Genomic DNA, 19,580 nt, shown 5'->3' on the forward strand with positions numbered 1-19,580 from the left:
CACCTGTATGCACTTATTATACAAGATGGGTTACAGGCAATGAATCAAAGACTGCAGTTTGAAAACCACTGCTTTAATGCATTTAAATGTAGTTTTTTCCTTTAGCATTCTTACATGTAATTTTATTTAAATGAACAGTGCTAAAAGCTTTATAATTGAAGCTTTATGAGGCGATGAATCAGAGCCACAATGTCGACTAGTTCGTAATTATCTGCTTTAGTACATGCGTGTATTTCAACTGTAGACAACGCTTGCTCTTCCTGTCAGCCTGCTCTTTGGATTTTGCATCGGCTAAAAACAAGTTAGTCCGCACTCAGAGTTTTGCTACACAATTACAATGTGAATGCATCATTGTTACATAACACTCACTACTGTCTTCTTCTTTACCACCTGTGGATCTCTGGAAGCATCTGCCAAGATGGTGGTGGGGGCTGGGTGTATAGATTTTGGCAAAAGTGGGGGATATCGGCACGCTTGAGCGGGAGACCCCCGTCTTAAAGGGCCCTGGTGGGGTTCTTTTGTGCAGCTGTTGAGCCGTGCTCGACCCCGAAACCCGTCATCCCAACCCCCTCCACCACCTGTCACTGCAACTGGATAAAATGAAGGGAGAGGGGTGCTGAGGCACATCCATTGAGTGCCTCTGCACACAGGAAGTTGATCACAGCGACTTGCCCCCGGAATGAAAGAGCTCGATTTTGGAGATGCAGCTGCACCACACACACACACACACACACACACACACACGCAAGGTGATAGTGAAGCGGAACAGCGTCGTGATTGCATCAGGGCACATGCTGAAGTAAAGAGAAGGAGAAAATTCAAGTGATGGCTGATGGCTAGAAGAAGAAGTTGTGATAAACAAATCAAAACAAGACTTTTATGTTAACTACAGCATATTATATCACAGGAATGTCTGGAATATCTCTGGAACAATTGCCCACATTTAGTTTGGGGTTAATTTACAAAAGTGGTCAAATAAGCCCTTGCTTGTGGAGTAGTGACTTTGATAGATCCAAAACTTTTCAGGGTGGCGTTTGCAGTGCTGAACATACCAGACTTAACTACAAAAATTCAGAAGTAAAAGTTCATGGGACTTTGGGTGAAAAAATAAAGAATTTCTTTGATTGATTGATCGATTACGAGGAGTGCCTCAGTGCTATTGTAAATGATGATCATGTGCTGCTGAGTATTTTTTATTTTTTTTGAGTGATTAAGTCAGTTTGGTTTGTTTATAAATTGATTGTGTGTCGTCTCAGCAGATCACAATTGACTGATGACTGTTTGGTGGAGTAGAGTGTTTACTTCAGTGGTCCTTTAATCAGACACTGCATCCAATGACACTATAGAGAACAGAATTCTGACTTTTTCCCATTTTAAATATGCGCACAAAATACATTATGAACAATCACATTTCATAAATAATATTATCAAACATTAATTGGGTAGCAGTGTGCAAATACATGTGGCTCCCCCATTAGTTGCTCTCATTATTGTAGATCTTAGCAAAAGGTGTTGTCTTCCAAGAGGAATGTCTTCCCACCGCCAACCATGACATCATGGCCAAGAAACATGTGTCCCCTCTGTACTCGCCATCAAGAGCCCCCCCTTTTCACATAACCGCCCCGTCCCATCCAACAACCCCACCCGCACCTCTTCTGCTCCAGCGCACTCGCTTGTTGATGTGTGCATGAATCGTTCCATTCCAGTCTGCTACCAATCCCAAACTACTTCAATAATAGAACCCCCCAGTCCGACCCCCGAACCTTCTCCCCCTTGCTTTCATTTCCATGGCGACCTACAATGGAGAGAGAGGATGGCCAGCGAGTGAGGGGGGAAAAGCAGAGGCAGGAAATAAAATGTGAATGAGTAGCAAGTGGGAGTGGCTTCCTTCCACCTTGGGGTTCATTTTAAAAGGGGGTTGGGGGCCTGGAAATTGGGGGTTATGGAGTGTTTCCAGCTGGGCGGCTAACAAAGTAGCAAAATAAACCCTTTGAAATTAAATGAACTCAACAAGTGTGTTTAAGGATGAACTTCTAATTGAACCTGAGCTGCACCTTATCAAGGATGCACCCTACCAAGGACACATTTGTGATTATGTCATTTGACAAAATGCCCATTTATGAGGGTTATTAATGTATATCTATCTTTATGTATTTATATATTACATATTATTATATTTACAGTGGGAAAATGTAGTCACAATGTCATTCTGGCCGAGTTCTAAATACAAAGTAATGGAACAATGACAAATTCCAGCTCATGATGTGTTATCAACAAAAGATGAGTCCCTCTGGCTCCGTAATACGCATATATGCACACACAGAGATTAGTGGTTTTAATTCAACTCAGTTGGATTAAATGTCTCACCAGTAGTGATGAGGAATGGCTGTTAAATGTATTGGGACAGACAATTGGTCATGTGACCATGTGGCCTGACCCTACGACGTATTACAAGAAGTGTGTATACTTATGTTATGTATATGCAAGATGTGTTTTTATGTAACAATATATAGTAAGACTTAAATGACACAACATATCTATAGAAATACTTTTTCCAAATATTTGACTTAATGTAGGCGGGGCACAATCAATGAAGGTTGCATCCTAGGTAGGGTGCATCCTCAGTTGCCATTTGATGTATAGTAAGATGAAGACAATTTATTGAGATAACTATGTGTACTAAAAAATCTAATAAAAAACGTGTACTCGATAAGTGCCTTATACGGGGTTGAGAACCTCATAAAAGCTCTCCATTGCAGGAGACAAATCAGCAAGTTGCTATTGTGTGCGTGTGTGTGTCAAGATTCCAACACTGAGACATGTGTTGCCATCACTCAGGAGTGACAGCGACACAAAGAATGAGCTCACGTTGCAAACACACAAACATTACAAAGTTGTCTCAAACCTTATGCTGTGTTGCAATGTATAATAGCACATGTTTTGTCATGCAGTGCCGCTCCAAAACAATGTGATGACTGCTGTTATGTGATCTGATATGGCTGATGTCGCTAATCCCAGAGATTGGGGGGGGAGGAGGAGTGGGGGGCACCCAGTGTGGTGTCCCCAATCCCCGGAAAATCCTGCCGTCTAAAAAAAAAAAAAAAAAAAAAAAAAGCCCCAATGAGAATAAACATTAGGTTGTCTCTTGACAGGAAACACTTCATGTTGACAAAAACAAAAACATCCTATCTAGATACCGTAATTTCCGGACTATAATCAAGTGCTTATAATCAAGTGCGCTCTATAGTCCGGAAATTACGGTATTTTAAAGGGGGAAAAAAACAAACCTGTAATATTGTGACAGGAAATTATTAAACTTAATTTAAGACACCTAAAAAAAGTACAGCATGACTATGTAGGATTCATACAGGATGAATGTTATTAAAAAATGCTTTCAATTTATTTATTTATTTTTTGCCATTGTCGCATCCTACCAAGGATATGCCCTAACTAGAATGTACACTTTCTGAAACATTTTATAAAAAAAAAAAAAAAAAAGTCTACTATTATTGTATCATGTCTACATATCAGAATAATCAATCATGTCTTCACAGAGTCCAGTTAACACCCTGCCTAGGACTAGTGTATTCTGTATATGACACATCCTTCCTAGAATTCACCATGTCACAGATGCACCATACCTACCTATTGATCTTGGATGCACCCTTCCTACATTGTGCCCTACTAAGAATGTACTCTTCCTAAAACATGTACATGAAAAAAAAAAAAAAGTCTTATGTCATTTTTTTAAAGGTCTTTGGTCATTGTTGCACCCTATTAATTATGCATCATTGGGTAGGGATGAGCTTGAACAGATGTGACACAGCAAGCGGCATGCTGTTAGTTTATTTGTTCCCACCATATGCAGTAATAACTTTGAGTGGATTTCTTGTGTAAGAGTTTAAGTCAACACTGAGGTATATGTAATATAAAAACCCTGAGATATTTCATGTATTTACATTGAAATGTACAAAGAGGAAAGTAAGAAAACACAACAAAATCACAGTGATAGCACCTGAAACAGGTCCAGCCTGTCCACTAAAGCACTGACGTCAAAGTAGAGCACCATGGCTGTCCTGGTCAAACATGCCGGGCTGAGACTTCCTGTAAGTGGTGATGGCGGCCCAGATGCGACACAACATGCCTCCCCTGAAACATCAAGAGTGGCAAACTCTTGAAATACTGAGAGAATTTTTTTTTTTTTCTTGTAAAGTTGTTTTGAAGTAAAAAGTTCCAGTTATTACAAAAATGAACACTAGAAATAATTAAATAAATGTGAAATATTCTGAAATAAAAGCAATCATATTTACAAAAAATATATAACTTAAAAACATACAAATTTAATACTACTAGTGATGTATGACTAAGAGAATGATTTTATAATACAAGAAAAAAAATACACAGAAAAATAAAACAAAATACGGAGCGTGCTGACCTTATTCCGCAGTACATCAAGTCGTCCCTGCAGGCCATTTGCAGCAGACAGTCCAACGTGAACTCATGAGCCACCAGCTAGGAAAAAAAAAAACATGACATACACTGAATGAATAAACTGGAAGCAGAGGAATCATACAGGGATCACGCTGTGCGTCCAGTTACCTTCTCAATGGTGTGGTGGTCAACTGGGACACTCTCTAGCCAGGCCACCATGTCCTTCACGTCTGGATTACAGTTCTTCTGTGCAGTCGACCCGCCATCTACATACACGATCAAAACAAATCATGTCATAAAACGAAATAATGATGAGCAAGGTGACAGAAACTGGTTGGGCAGGAACCAGAAGCCCCGAGGTGATACAAACAAATGAGGTGCAGACCGCCGCCAAGGCCAAACAAAAATGCCACAGCTTAGCGTTGAGGCTAATAAAATGGAAGAGAACACAAAAAACAGAACAAGTGTTCTGCTATTATATTTCCACTCATGTCCAACAGGTGGCAGTACTGTGAAGGCTAAAAAAAAAAAAAAATGTATATATATATATATATATATATGTATGTATGTATGTATGTATGGCCAAAACAAACAAAAATACATTATAAATAAAAATAAACATTTATATATAATTTGTAAACTAAGTAATAAAAAAAAAAAAAAAAAAAAACGTTAAATATAAGGAAAAATAATACATAAAATGTTAATACATAGATAAAATATTTTTTTTCTGACAGATTTCTCAAATAATGACTATAATGACTAAAATAAAGGGCAAAGTAAAATATATTAAATTGATAAAATATACTTATATAGATTAATGGATACATGAATAAATATATATAATATTAAATGAAATCCTCAAATATACATATGCATACATATAGGAAATAGGAAATACTGAAAACGGTTAAAAAAAAAACATGCATAACAAAATTAATATAAATATTTACAAATTACATTGTAAATTAATTTTAGATAAAAATAAAATATGTTTAGAAATATTTTTATGCATAGAGGAATTAACAGGTACTGTATTTTAATTTTAAAAAATGAAAAAAAAAAAACTTAACATAAAAATGGCGAATATAATATGTGAAAATGAATATATTTAGATATAAAATACTAAAACGAGGCGAAGACATGTCTGCCATCTCCTGTGGAAGTGTGCTTCATATAAATTAGGATCAATAAAAAGTTATGGACCCACACCAGAATTCCGTGACTTGTTTCTTGGGAATCAATTCCACAAGTGAATATGAATTACAAGTAGATGTTGTACCTGGAGTGTGTCCCCTGAGCGGATCGATGTCCTCCTGTTTCTTCTGGACTGAAGTCCTCAGGAGGTCCTGGTACTCTCTCTCCTTGTCACTCAACAGCCTCAGCAGTCTCAAACACAAAAGTACACAAAACATGAAATTCATTTAATTCATGTGAAACTAAACATTAAAAAAAAAAAAAAAAAATGTAGTCTGTGGTGGGTCACCTTCTGGTCTCTAGTCGGAGGTCCCTCAGTTCGTCACTGAGTGGGCAATTGCTGTCTAAGATGGCGTCCGTGGGGCTTGGCAGTGCCATCTTCTCCACAGACTCAGGCCGTTGGCATTCTGTCACCTCCTCTTCATGGACGCTCTTTGTGTCTGCCGGTGGCTCCTCAGGAGTGCTGTCCTCCGTCTCGAATGACGACTGCAGCTGGAGCTTCAGTTCTGTGAGGCGACAGGGAGAACTGATCCCAATCAATTGCAACCCATGAAATGTTTATACTTTAAGCAGACGATTCGAACCTGGGAGAAGCACGGTGATGGCGTCTTGCACGGCCTGTCTCAGCAGATTGTCGAGGGCGAACATCCAATGAGGCTTCACCTGCTGCTGCCTCAACACCTTCTTCACCTGCACAAAGAAAAAGAAAACACAGTCGTCATAAAATTCCATTTAAAAGCTTTCCCACTGCATCACGGCAACCTACCGCATCCTGGAAGCTGAACAGCACTGCCTGCAGGCCGTTGAGCGGTATGGCGGCGGAGACCAGTGCGGCTCGAAGGTTCCGCAGGCTACTGGTCAGCCGCTTCCTGTCTGGCGAGCAGATGTTGTCCCGCAGGCAGCAAACAAGCTCTGTGATGTGGTCTGACGAGACCGATGTCCCCTCAAACTGATAGAAGAGATTTTTAAAATTGTTGAAGGTGATTTATATTTTGCATTTTGTGTGTTCAAATCAATGGGTATTTTTGACCTAGAAACATCTGAATCTCTAAAAGGGAAGATGTTGAAGATAAGAGTTGATTTGCCATTACTGGATAATGAGCAAAATGATTGACTGACTTATATTTTTGTTTCCTTGATTTGATCACATTTTTTGACACGGGGGGCTTATGACATTGGAGATGTCCTCTTGAGGAAGTGCATTGGGTGTACCTGTGGCAAGGCTTCCTGTATGTTGGCCACCACGTCGGTGATGTAGTCACTGAGCACCCGGTGCAGCGTGGCCCTCCTCTCGCTGTCCTTCCTCAACATGAACAGGCCCATGTTCTCGTCTGTGGACGCTGGGCTGCTCATGTCCAGTGCGGAGTCCTCCGGCACTCTGGACAGAGAGTAGAGAGATCATCAAAACAAGTGACTAAAGTCTATTTATAGTCAAGAAAGGCAAGAAAAAACGCATGAGATTCTACTTGGAATGATAAACCAGCCATCCAAACCATTTTCTTAACCGCTTGTTCCTCACAAGGGTCGCGGGGGTGCTGGAGCCTATCTCAGCTGGCTTCAGGCAGTAGGCGGGCTACAGCCTGAACTGGTTGCCAGCCAGTTGCAGGTCACACAGAGACGAACAACCACTCACACTCCCAAGCACACCTAGGGACAATTCAGAGCGCCCAATTAACCTGCCAAGCATGTCTTTGGAATGTGGGAGGAGACTGGAGTATTAAAAACCTTCTTTCTCAAAATATTGCACTGTAACTCACGGCAGGAATCGTCCATTGCTGGGCGGGCTCTCTGAGATGTGGTTGGCTCTAAAGACAGACTGCTGCGTCCCCCTGAAGTCCAGCGAGCAGGACAGGTCGATGGAATCCTGGTAGGAGTCGGTGTCCTCCACAAGGATGGAGACTGGCACTGACAGGCTGCGCTGGTAGTCACCTGGAAAACACAGAAAAAATATTCATTACACACCGACAAGTTGTATTTTGTAATTAGCGAGTGAGTCATGTACAGTATGAACAAACAGTCGCACCAGCAGCGGTGTCTTCGAGGTCACACTCCAGCGGGACCCTGGGCTTCTTCCTGGGGACCGACCTCAGGAAGATGTCCCTGAGCAGGTCTGCAGCCGTGGCCCGATCGTCCGGGTTGGGCTCAAAACAGTTCATGATGAAGCTCTTGGCCTCCACTGACATGGACTCGGGAACCTTGGGGTGGATTTTAAACATCCCAACCTGGAAGCAACATCACATATTATGCATCATTGTTATTAGCCCAGTAGATACTTGACTTTATTGCTCCATGGCAGTATATTGTCTTGTTGCAGCAGTAACACAATACAAAAACAAGTAGGCAAAAAAGAGCTTAAAGTTTATAGCAAATTGAATTGTATTTTTATCCAAACTAGCACCAGCCTTCAGAACCTGAATAAGTAAAAGTCATATACTAGGACTAAATGATCAGTTGTGAAATTCTGATCCAAAATATTTTTACCTTGAACATGGCTGCTTGAGGACTCCCCAACTCATGGAAGGGTGTTTTGCCAGTTGCCATTTCGATAATGGTGCACCCAAGGGACCATATGTCAGCCGGCTTCCCGTAGCCCCGGGGCCCCTGGTCAATAATCTCTGGTGCCATGTACTGGAGAGTTCCTACCGGCAGGTAATAAATAAAATAAATTTAAAAAAATACGGTGGTGCCTTTACTCATAAGCTCCCGAAATTAAAAGATTTTCCAGATACTTCCATTTAAATCGAGTTTTTGCTTTGCATGGCGAGCAAAAATTTGACTTACTAGCATGCTTCAGGCACTCCAGCCACTAGATGGAGGCAGCGAACTTCACATTATCCGGCCACCATTTGTTGTGAAAGTCAAATTAAAGGGTGTTTTAAAGAACGTATTTTCACTTTATTTTGTGCTTTTTGTTTGTTTGCAGTCAATGAAGGCTCTAACGTCAACCGAGGGCGTTAAAATAATTTATACGTAGTGAATCTGTGTCCATGAAAAAATAGACAAGCTGAAGAACATGAGGGAAAATGTGGTGAAAAAGGAAAAAAACAGTGAGGAAGATGAACTTCAGTGAAAGAGAAGTGAACAAAAATATCAACTTAATTGACTGCCAAAGACGTTTCATGATGATTAGTAAAATTCCAATGAATGGAATGCGATCGTTCATTGAGTAGGCACATTGTATATGTAGTAAAGGCAAACAATATTCTTTTTGCCTTGAAAGATGAGTTAAAATGCTCAAAAGCGGCTGGCACTGTGGATTTTTTTATTTTGTTTTTATAATGCCTGGCAGTCAAAGAGTTAATATTCCATGGTTTGAACAGTTGAATTCATGATACAGCTGTATTTGAACGATTGCGTTCAAGCTGAAATTACAGCATCCTTGGAGAAATCTTACCTGCAAAAGTTTCAGTGCAGGGGTTGATACCCGCTAGCCTCTTGGAGGTTCCGAAGTCGGAGATCTTTAAGACGCCGCTGTATGTGTTTATCAGCACGTTGTCACCCTGCAGTAAACAATCACACATTTATACACATGAATATCAATTATGAAACACAAGTTTTTTCAAATATGCCTGCCTTGATGTCTCTGTGAACAATCTGGTTGTCGTGAAGGTATCTTAGCCCCTCGAGGATCTGCTTGGTATAGAAGATGATGGTGGCCTCATTGTCCTTCAGGGGACCCCACTTGGAGCGTAGCAGAGACGACAGGCTTCCTGCCGGGGTGGGAACATTGCAACATCTTTTGAGCTGATTTAATTTGTGATAGTCACAGTACGATTGTAACTTCATGGGTGTTCCACCAAATAATATGCGTTCATAGTACTTGTAATTAGTTACCTATTGTAAATAAAGTAGTTTAAACTAAAGCTTGTCTCCCAGTCAAGATGTATCACCTCAATATACTTCTTTGACCACTACTTTGATACCAGTTTCCTATTTAGCAAGGTTTGGCATTGGCACCTTCTTGTGGCATCTTAGGGTATTACAGAAAAGCCCCAAAAATGTGAATAGGTGTGTTTTATAGTAACTAGCTGGGGAAATGTTACACAGAGAAAAACACAAGTAGGTGAATTTGCAAATATTGACCTTACAAAATAGGACAATTCTTTAAAACAAAACTAAAAAAAATCTGATTCAAATAAAAGAAATGACATTTAAATTAGACAAAAATCTGATTTGATTTACTAATTGAAAAAACAGCAGATTTTTTTTTCCTCCGAAAATTTGACTCCAATATTTTTTTCCCCCAATATATTGTGATTTTTATCAACTCTGGTTTAACGAACCTCCTGGTACTTCTTCCATGAAGATCTTGATGAAACCATCCTGACTAACGGAGCCCAAGTACTGGACAATGTTTCTGTGCTTCAGCCTCTTGTGTAAGCAAATCTCCTCATGGAGAGGCTGGGAATAACTGTGAGGAGGGAGTTCGTCAGTGTGTGTTCAGTCACCTGCTACAAGTTAACTTTGATTAAGAAACAATTCTCTCACGTGCTGTCCTTCTCTGGGATCTCCTTGATGGCGATGCGCACTTGGTTGCTCAAGTCCCTGCCGGCGTACACAATGCCGTATGTGCCTTTCCCAAGTACCACCTTGTTGCCATTCTCGTTGGTCTCATAGACGTACTGTAAGAAGAAAAACAATAGAGCAGTAGAATGAGAAAATGGATTTGTGAGTGTGACAAAACATGTGAAAGCATTGATTTGATTGACATTTGTTAATTAGTATTTTTTTTGTCTGGTGGTGCGACGTACTGTATAACTTTTCTAATGTACCTAGTACTAGGCCACATGCAGCACTACCAAATACAATCCAACTGAATTGTGAGGCAAATCTAATTTAAAAACAACTCGGGAATGACAAGAATGTGGGTGCTGACCGACCTCGAGTATTCCATCACTGAGATGATTCTGATCCTGGGAGGCATCCTCAGCTTTATGAAGCAGAGAATTGACCAGATCAGAGAAACTGAGGAGACAACAGCAAGACATCAGTGAAGCTCAGGACACACGACTCTAAAATCCATTAATATAATAGGTATATATTTAACTACTATCACACAACCCGACTGACAAATACTGTAAGCTCATGGTTCTTAAACATTTTGGGTACCTTTACAGGGGATATTTTTCCAAAGTTTCCAAGGTTTTCCAGTTTGAGAACCACTGCTATATCATTAAAAATATGATGTTGGCTGAGGTTAAAATGCCTTTCAAACAAAATGATATAGCACAGTTGTTCTCATGACTCAAATGTAGAATTACCTTGTGCCTGCCTTTCTCATCCGACATACCCCAACGTGGTCAATTAGCAGGCCTATTCATGAATCAATACAGTATGTATGGCCACTCACCCTTTACAGTGCTGCTCTGAGGGGAAGCACAGCTGGAAGTCATCTGAGTTGTAGTGCACGTACAGGAAGCAGCTCCGCTCGTCAATCTTTGAAGCACTGGAGAGAGGAGAAAGAATTTTTACAATTGGCCGTTCAGCCAGCCACCCATCTATTCATCCATTCATTCTTCCACTGTAATAATGCCAAAGTTGTTTGTAAATTACACAATTATAAGCAGTCTGGATGGATGGATGGATGGATGGATGGATGGATGGATGGAAAAATGATGTCAGACTATGATCAAGTTTTATGTTTATTTTGAAACTGATTTTGTGATCATCTTGAGCCTTTACTGTCAGAAGTGATTGTCAAAGTGTGGTAAGTGTACCAGTAGTGGTACAGGGGCTCCCTCTCGTGGTACATAAAAAAAATCACAGAATTAAATGTTGAAATTGGGCATGACGCCTGGCTTAACATTTGATTTGTAAAGTTCAATTGTATTTAACTTTTAAACACTGTCTTTGGCAACATTCAGCACAGTTGACTCTGTGATTGCCTTCCACCTGGCTCCTTGCCATATGAGACAATATGAAAATGATTCCATTCATGGTGTCTGTTTTTTTTTTTTTTTTTTTAAAGCAGGACTTAAACTTGCTAGTCTATTTTTTCTTGTAAAATACTCACTAGACCTGTTGGAAAAGTCGCTAAACATAACAACCAAATTAATAATTGGTCAACACAGTCTACTTTTTTCCTCTCTGTTAAAAGTAATTATAAAATCCTGACAAATAAACTTGATTTATTCAAATATAGCATATTTAGACCATACTTAATTGTCTATGATTTTGCTGCAGTTAGTGTATTTATGTTGCTTAAGCGAATGCAAGTGTTAGGATTCATTGTACTTCGACGGCGTCCAGCTGGCATTGACGGGGTAGATGAATAAAACTGCGTGTTTAGGCTACACTCGCACTGGTATCCAAGTACTGGATTTTTATCCACATTTGGAAGAGGCCCGATTCCAATCTGAATGTACAGTAACTGATTTCATGTGTGTTTATGACACATATCCCAATGGTGTCACTTGAACCATGCAGTACTTCCTCCTCTCAACATCAAACAAGCCATGAGGGAGGCCAGCCAAGTCAATTGTTTCCCCTTGACAACCAGTGCGTTTTTCACCAATTATTTTGCTGCAAGCTTTGAAAACACACACGCACGCACGCACACACGAGAGGAGGTATTTGAAAGTTGTCAGCACACGCAGTAGCATACCTCACTCCCCGGATTGCACCGGCTGGGAAAGTCCACTGATGTAAGCCTTTCTGTTGAGTCAAAAGAGAAAAAAATAATAATAATTAAAAGCGTGACATGGCCATATTCTTAAAGGCAGGGTCTTCAGTTTTCACGCAGGAAAATGCACTACATAAATACAGGATGTATAGCCATGAACTCCTTCTCAATCTACACTTCTTTTTTTCCACTTACTCACACAAGCTTGAGTGAGTGAAAAAATAAATAAATAAATCAGTCCGTGCTGTCAAGTTGCCGTGGGAGTGATGTCATGCAGCCGACAAATTCGCCTGGCCCCGTCTGCCGACAGTGAGTGACACATCCCCCGCCACCCCCCCCCGCTCTGCGATTGGCTGGAGGGGTAAACAACTGTCTGTCCACAGAAACGTCCCACTGTTGCAAAATACATGGGGCGGGGGGGAATTTGGGTTTAGGCAAAAATCACCACCACACATTAACAGAAGCCCAGAGGTGTAGATTGAGAAGGGGTTCATGGGAACACATCCTGTATTTATATAGTGCATTTTCCTGAGTGAAAACGGAAGACCCTGCCTTTAAGTGTTTTGCAGGTGCAGTTTGTACACACACACACACACACACACACACACACACACACACACACACACACACACACACGCACGCGCACACACACACACTTAAGAAAAAGAAAAATCCTGAGGCAGAGGCATGACACATTCCCACACACAAAAACCACACCCTTGCAATTGGCTTGAACATTCACAGAACTACGAACGGTCCCATGTAGAAAAGCTGGGATTTTTTTTTTCTTTTTCATATGGTGCAAGCACGGTGGAGGCTAATACAGCATGTACAGAATGTATAACCTAAGGTGTTTAGTGTGTGTGAGGGGGCAATCACATGGTACGCATACCTTGAAGGGTGTGACATGTTTCAACTGGACAGTGCAAATTTCGTCCCCCTCGCTCACAGACACGATAGCAGGCTGAAGGACTTTACTGGGCTCCAGAATGAGCACCTGAAAAACAAAAAAACAAAAATTGAGTACTTTACATTGAGCCTGAGATACTTAAGCCATTTTACATTGGATATCATACTAAATCAATTGAGCATTTGCAATGTGAAAGTTTAAAGCTCATCTATTGTAAACTGTGACCAGATCAGCGTTGAAATGTCAAAAATCCATCTTGTTGGACATTGTTCAAAATCAATTTAGCTCTTGTTCTGATTTTAAGCAATAATCCATGTGAAATCTCAGGGATTTCGATTGGGTGGGAAATTCTGTCTCAAAAGTGTTCATGATTGCTCTGAATTAAAGGCATAATAGCACCAAGCTTTAATGGATTTTTTTAATTACTAAATGACCTGACTTAACCTTTATCTTGTTTTGAACACCATTCAAAGCCAAATAAGTTTAACTTAACAAAAAAAAAAAAAAAAAGTCAAATGAAAAAGACAGTGGCCCATACGGGGATCGAACCCGTGACCTTGGCGTTATTAGCATCACGCTCTAACTAACTGAGCTAACCGGCCACAAATAAACACCAATGGTGTTGTATTACCGGGCAGCGGTTGGTGCAGACACGGGGTTTACAGTACTGCAACAGCAGCTCCATCCAAAAGTCAACAGTGTCCTGTTTGGGAGACTTCACCTCGGGAAGTTTTGCAAACTGTCGGTACAGAATGTACGTCTCCATCACGGACGCCACATACCTGAAAGGAGAATAATGAACATGGAATGTAAAAGAGCATTACGCTTTTTGTGTTTGTTTTTTTTCACAATATGAATGTTCTAATGTGTTGATTTACGCCCTGAGATGTGAGTTTCGTGACCACACTTGTAATTCATAAGACTGCTGCTGGTATCTCAAATCATATTTTCCCCATCAAAATCTATGAAAATCTGAATTCCATTAATACATTTAGTTTGACAGTAAAATACAACTCTTCGTGAAAATAAACAGCTTGAATCTTGTTTGAAGAATTGTTCTCCATCTCCTATACTCTTTTTGTTGTGAAGTGACTTGAGTCACTGCCACCATTCACTTGCACCTTTTGATTTGTAATCCTGATTAGTCTCACCAAAGGGGAGCCTTGAGCTTGTATAGTTTCTCTGAAGCCTCGATGACTTTCCTGTGTGCATTAGCCAGGATGTTAGCGCCCAGGTAGAAGCCCACGTCCCAGTAATCCTTCATCTTCTCCAGGCTGCCCTTACGGCCCAACAGAGTGCTTAAGGTCACGCCTAGAAACCCAAGTGAATCAAAAAATACAAATGATGTAATTGTGTATTTCAAATTTACATTTCTAAAAAGATGCACAGATCCGAAAATCATCCTAGCGATACATGTAAAGTATCACCTCACAAACCATACAGTCACCAGACTATTGTGAGAAGCCTAATATCCAACTACAATGGTACTGAAAAATTGAAATTTTGGTCAATATGTGAATCCTCGATCAGAACCACTATGAGATTATTGATCCTCTGCTATTAAAAACAGGAAACTTTGCCATGTGTGCCGAAATAGCTCAGTTGGGAGAGCGTTAGACTGAAGATCTAAAGGTCCCTGGTTCGATCCCGGGTTTCGGCATACTGCCAGTACCATTTTGAAAGATTAACATTAATCTGAACTGCAGTAACTGTTGTATATATTTAGTTTTGTGGTTATGGATAGGAGCAATCAAATTTAAAAGTCAAATACCTTTTTTGCGCAGCTCAATGGATGTATCAAATTCGTGGCCAGCTGCCATCAGAAGGACCACATTGTTGATGCCAGAGTGAAGAGTGTGTTCTGTCTCAAATGCTTTTCCATACCTAGAAAAGAATCAAGGGGCATTTAAGATGCAAAAGCCAGAAAGTAGGGCGATTGCCAAAACACTCAAGATACATACCAGTAGCAGGCTTGATCTCGGCTGTGTTGCTCAGTGAACCCTGAACTAATAAAAATGTCTTTGTAGATGCGACCGCACAGGCAGTAGACGTCCGATACCACCTTGCCTTCCGATTCCACAATGGGAAGGATCTCCTCCAAAGCCTTGGCACGATCACCTGGTTGATTCCGCCTGTTACAATGGAATATAAAAGAATAAGGGAGGGGTGAGGAAGACAGGAGCAACATATGAAAACATATATACCAGAACAGGACAGGGTACGATAAGACGGGGACATGATATGATAGAACATAATAGGATAGGATAAGATAAGACAGGACAGGACAAGATATGATATGATATGATTGAACAGGACAGGACAGGATTGGAACACTAAAAAAAGGGAATAGGAATAATGTATGTACCTGTTAAGAGCAAAAATATAGTGAAACTTAATATTTTGGTGTCTTGCCACGAGACACATTGGTAGGTTGTTCAGCATCTCCACCAGTTTGATCATAGCATCGTAGTCCTATACAAAAGATCAGCTTTAGGTTGTTCATCTTCTGCAATCAGAATATATAAACCACAACAGTAGCAAGCCGAAATAGCTCAGTTGGGAGAGCGTTAGACTGAAGATCTAAAGGTCCCTGGTTCAATCCCGGGTTTCGGCAAGAGGGCACCAATGTTTTGAAGGATCAATGTGCATTGGGGCTGAACTGTTGTCTGAATAGTGTCTCATCTGGGGTTATATATCATGTCCTGTATTGAACCGGAACCCTGTCGTAAACTGATGATCACTTGTCCACTCAGTGTAAAAATCATAGGATATAGGATGACATTAGTAGATGGATTAATCATGTTAAGGCTTCATTCAAAGAATTCACTTCTGCTTTCATCCTGTTTTTGGTAAAGTTAGAAAATGAAATATACGATTAAAAACCATGGCCCGTACGGGGATCGAACCCGCGACCTTGGCGTTATTAGCACCACGCTCTAACCAACTGAGCTAACCGGCCTTGTCTACAAGCAACTGTCATCTAACTAAATAAATAAAAGAAGCAATTGGCTGAGTGCCTAAAGTGACACAGAATGGCACCAAAGCCCTGTCTAAAAAGAACTCAGTAATTGGTATCAATAAAGTATGTTGAAGTGCTACAGTTTGGCTGATCAAAAAGCCTTATATAACAAGGAGGATAATTGGCTAAATTCAGCCAAGGCAACTCGCTGAGATCACGGAGGGTCGCCACATGTGCATGTACATACCTTGTTGGCTTGTATAGGGCTTGGTTTCAAATAAAACAGTACATTTTGTTGCATTTAACACAAAATACACATCAGAACTTGGCACCTGAATGTCCCTGTAGGACAGCAGCAGGTTCATGACAATGTCCGGGGTGAGCAGGTCCACGCTGTCCAGACGCTGCTGGATGCGACTCAGCTCCTCACTCAGGGCCCGACCGCTGAACCGCTCCCTCGCCATGCGGATGTCGTGCCTAACAGACTCCCGGAAGTATTCGCTGTTGGAGGACACAGTGGTTCTCAAGAATTTTAGGCCAAGAGTACACGGAAGAAAACACTGCTTCCAATATCAAATCCGAGTCCAGAAAGTACAAACCCTGCCAAAGTTTAGCTTTAGCCACAGGCGCGCTTCTACTCAACGGGCAGGGAAATGGGAGCTTTACCTGAATTAGTTTGGGTTTTCATCTTCTGCTATGATTAATACTAAAGACAGGCATATCAAGCCGAAATAGCTCAGTTGGGAAAGAGTTAGACTGAAGATCTAAATGTCCCTGGTTCAATCCCGGGTTTTGGCAAGTCCCAATGTAAACATGGGTGTAATGTGAGATGGCTCACCTGGCCTCCACATCCACATTATTGAGCAAATATACGAGTCTTTCTGTCAGTGGGGTGAGAAGCGAGTCCAGCTGGAAAGTAGGCTGCATCAACTCTTTCATGCCTGTCATCACAGTGCCGTCGCAGGCGAACACCTTGCCCTGAGGTGTCACTACGTAAGGGAGGAACATGTAGCTTCCACACTGCTCCTGAAAGGCACAGGAAGGGATTTTTTTGCACTTTTAATTATGACTCAGTTTGAGAGCACGAATGTACGATTTGGTTGACATTATATCCAACTTCATTTTCATATGGTCAAAGTACTTCTTAAAATGGTTGCTGATTGAAAAATTGCTAATTTCATCCCTACATTGGATCAGGCATGTATGCGTAGCTAAGTGTAGTAAGTACAGTAAGTAGGAAGTACCATGTATTTTCAATATTTTGATTAAAAGAGTCAAATGTTTCAAGGCAGTCGGGGCTAAGGCAAAGAAGAAGAACAAGAAGAAGAAGAAGAAGAAGAAAAGCAAAGCCCCCTGCAACTGAGCCTTGAGGGACTCCATGTTACCTTCAAAGCCTGTAGGTCTGTGTCCTCTTTATAACAGTACAGGATGATGTTGTTGGTCATGCTGAAACTTTCCCTCACTCCCAGGTGATAGAAAAGGGACGCCTGGCAGAAAGAGTCACTCAATTCCACCACGGCCACATCTGTGAGGGAATGTCATCAACACAATGGTGGTGGCAAATAAACTACAAATACTTTTACTTACTGATGACTTTAATAACAAATGGACTGTGTATGTTTTGTTTTTGTTTTTTTAACCAATCAGATTTCAAAATTTGCCTCACAGGGTCAGCTAAAGTTGAATATAATAACGTCAGCATTTTTCCATCCTCTGATTGGTTGGGCAACGTAAGCCAAGTTTGACAAGCAAAACAAGTCTTTAGCGTTGTCACCCACGGAGGTTGAAAAAAAAACAACCCGCATGAGCCTATTTTGTCCAAGGAGTAGAAAGAACAGTTATTTGTTTTGAATGTAGGGCGTTAATCAAAATGTTATGAGAAAAAAATGCTCAAGTACATCTGAAAAATATAGCCCATTATGTACAGTAATGAATTCGACCTGTTTGTATTTGTACATCGCTTCCCACTGGTAATAACAGTAAAAAATAATTGTTTGTACTTAAGTAAATACCAGAGTAAATTTAATTTACAAAACGCTTACTTTTGCATTTCAGTGAAATTCAGTCAGTACCTTTTACATTTGGAGCTGAATTGGTTGATGTAGTTGATGTTGATTCGGCATGTCACCACAGGGGGTTCGTTTTTGTTGTTTTTTAACACAATTATTGCACTTCTAGTTAATGTAAATACTTTTGGCACCTGAAGACGTGAACAAAATGGTGCGCTAAAACTTTCCAAACTCACCTGCGTTGTAGAATCTGTCCAGGACGTCCGTGGTCGCCATGGAGATCCTCTCGAAGGGGATGCTTTTAAACGAGGCCCGCGTGTCAGCACACGCCTCCTTCAGACACGCCAGGGACAAGTGGCGCTCGGCCGGGGCAGCCTCCGCCGTCGCAGCCGCCTCGTCCTCCCCGTCGTTGGCGATGTAGGCCACCGACACGGGGCGGCCGCGGCTGCGGGGCGAGACGACGCCGTTCTTGGCGGCGGTGCTGCGGGCGCTCAGCTCCATGGCCAGCGGGTCCTGCCACAAACTTCCCGCCGACGTCTGCAGCCAGGTGGGTGGTTCCCGCCGGAGGCTCATTCGCCTCCGCTCCGTCGTGTACATTTGTCGTCTTTCTTTATGTTCTGCGTCTTTTCACAACAACTTCCACGATGGTAGGCGGGTCGCTTGTCTCTTGTTGTGACTAAAGTCCCCCAGGTGAGTGGCCGCCCACAAGGCTCGGTTCTATCAAATCGAGGAACATTCCCGAAACTCCACCCCAGTTCGATGACATCACATATCCTGAAACCGGATGCCAGTGCGTCTTCTGCTACTTCTCCTTGGGCACTGAAAGTTCTGCTGAATTAACTTCCGCTGTAACTTTTCATTGTTTTTGACTGAGGTGGTGGTGGATTGCGCAATAGATGCATCCCTTCTATGAAAATAATGACATACTTTTAGGGAGTGTTTCTTGGCTCTGTACATGTTTGTTGCCTCCCTAATATTGTCCTCTACAGTAATTAAACGATATACAGGGTGTGTAGCACCTTCAAAAAATATTTCAGATGGTTTTTTTTGTGCCATTTAACTCATTCACTGCCTTTGACAAGTATACTTGTCAATTGTATTTTTTAGAGCGGTGCTAAATGGGGGCGAATCTGAGCATGCTCCACTGTAAATATCAAACTTGGAAACAACTTTACTGATGCCCAACCACCGGTAGATGACATCATTGCCCCATTTTATAGGAAATAAACACAGTTTCAGAGTCCATGGGAGAAATGGCTGTATTTTGGCAAACCTACATTTTTCTGCTGTCAATTATAAAAGAACGGGACGGGACAAAAAGTAGGGAGTCTATTCTGTTATTTGGTAGATTCGGTTTATATATAATTATTGAATGTAATATCACGTGAGTATTGGAAATGTAAAAATTTTCTATAATGACTGGCAGTGAATGAGTTCTGAGTTCAATTGTAT

At 41.2% G+C, this 19,580-nt stretch overlaps 1 protein-coding gene and 5 non-coding genes across 7 annotated transcripts; 3 read left to right on the top strand and 3 right to left on the bottom strand.

Annotated features, from left to right (window-relative positions):
- Nucleotides 1–3,484: 3,484 nt before the first annotated feature.
- Nucleotides 3,485–18,897, bottom strand: LOC144022787 (mitogen-activated protein kinase kinase kinase 5). 2 transcript variants are annotated; one of them, XM_077527901.1, is made up of 28 exons: nt 18,365–18,897; nt 17,505–17,644; nt 16,958–17,145; nt 16,452–16,620; nt 15,526–15,632; nt 15,122–15,292; nt 14,932–15,044; nt 14,312–14,471; nt 13,792–13,942; nt 13,143–13,247; nt 12,233–12,282; nt 10,979–11,074; nt 10,509–10,593; nt 10,117–10,250; nt 9,912–10,039; nt 9,202–9,338; nt 9,023–9,128; nt 8,110–8,267; nt 7,652–7,850; nt 7,386–7,557; nt 6,841–7,006; nt 6,395–6,577; nt 6,213–6,318; nt 5,918–6,134; nt 5,714–5,820; nt 4,600–4,697; nt 4,436–4,512; nt 3,485–4,149 (listed from the first exon to the last, which is right to left on the bottom strand). In XM_077527901.1, exons 1-28 carry the CDS (start codon nt 18,723–18,725, stop codon nt 4,053–4,055), a joined length of 3,981 nt encoding a protein of 1,326 aa, XP_077384027.1. In that variant the 5' UTR covers nt 18,726–18,897; the 3' UTR covers nt 3,485–4,052. The 2 variants fall into 2 exon arrangements, with proteins under 2 accessions (XP_077384027.1, XP_077384028.1); XM_077527902.1 differs by having other exon boundaries at nt 17,505–17,606; nt 18,365–18,462.
- On the bottom strand, nt 13,689–13,762 carry trnai-aau (transfer RNA isoleucine (anticodon AAU)). The gene has a single exon. It is a non-coding gene; the product is annotated as a tRNA-Ile (tRNA).
- trnaf-gaa (transfer RNA phenylalanine (anticodon GAA)) lies at nt 14,748–14,820 on the top strand. The gene has a single exon. It is a non-coding gene; the product is annotated as a tRNA-Phe (tRNA).
- trnaf-gaa (transfer RNA phenylalanine (anticodon GAA)) lies at nt 15,702–15,774 on the top strand. The gene has a single exon. It is a non-coding gene; the product is annotated as a tRNA-Phe (tRNA).
- trnai-aau (transfer RNA isoleucine (anticodon AAU)) lies at nt 16,046–16,119 on the bottom strand. The gene has a single exon. It is a non-coding gene; the product is annotated as a tRNA-Ile (tRNA).
- trnaf-gaa (transfer RNA phenylalanine (anticodon GAA)) lies at nt 16,845–16,917 on the top strand. The gene has a single exon. It is a non-coding gene; the product is annotated as a tRNA-Phe (tRNA).
- Nucleotides 18,898–19,580: the final 683 nt, after the last annotated feature.

The sequence above is a fragment of the Festucalex cinctus genome, chromosome 7, assembly GCF_051991245.1.
Source record: "Festucalex cinctus isolate MCC-2025b chromosome 7, RoL_Fcin_1.0, whole genome shotgun sequence".
Classification (NCBI taxonomy): Eukaryota; Metazoa; Chordata; class Actinopteri; order Syngnathiformes; family Syngnathidae; genus Festucalex; species Festucalex cinctus.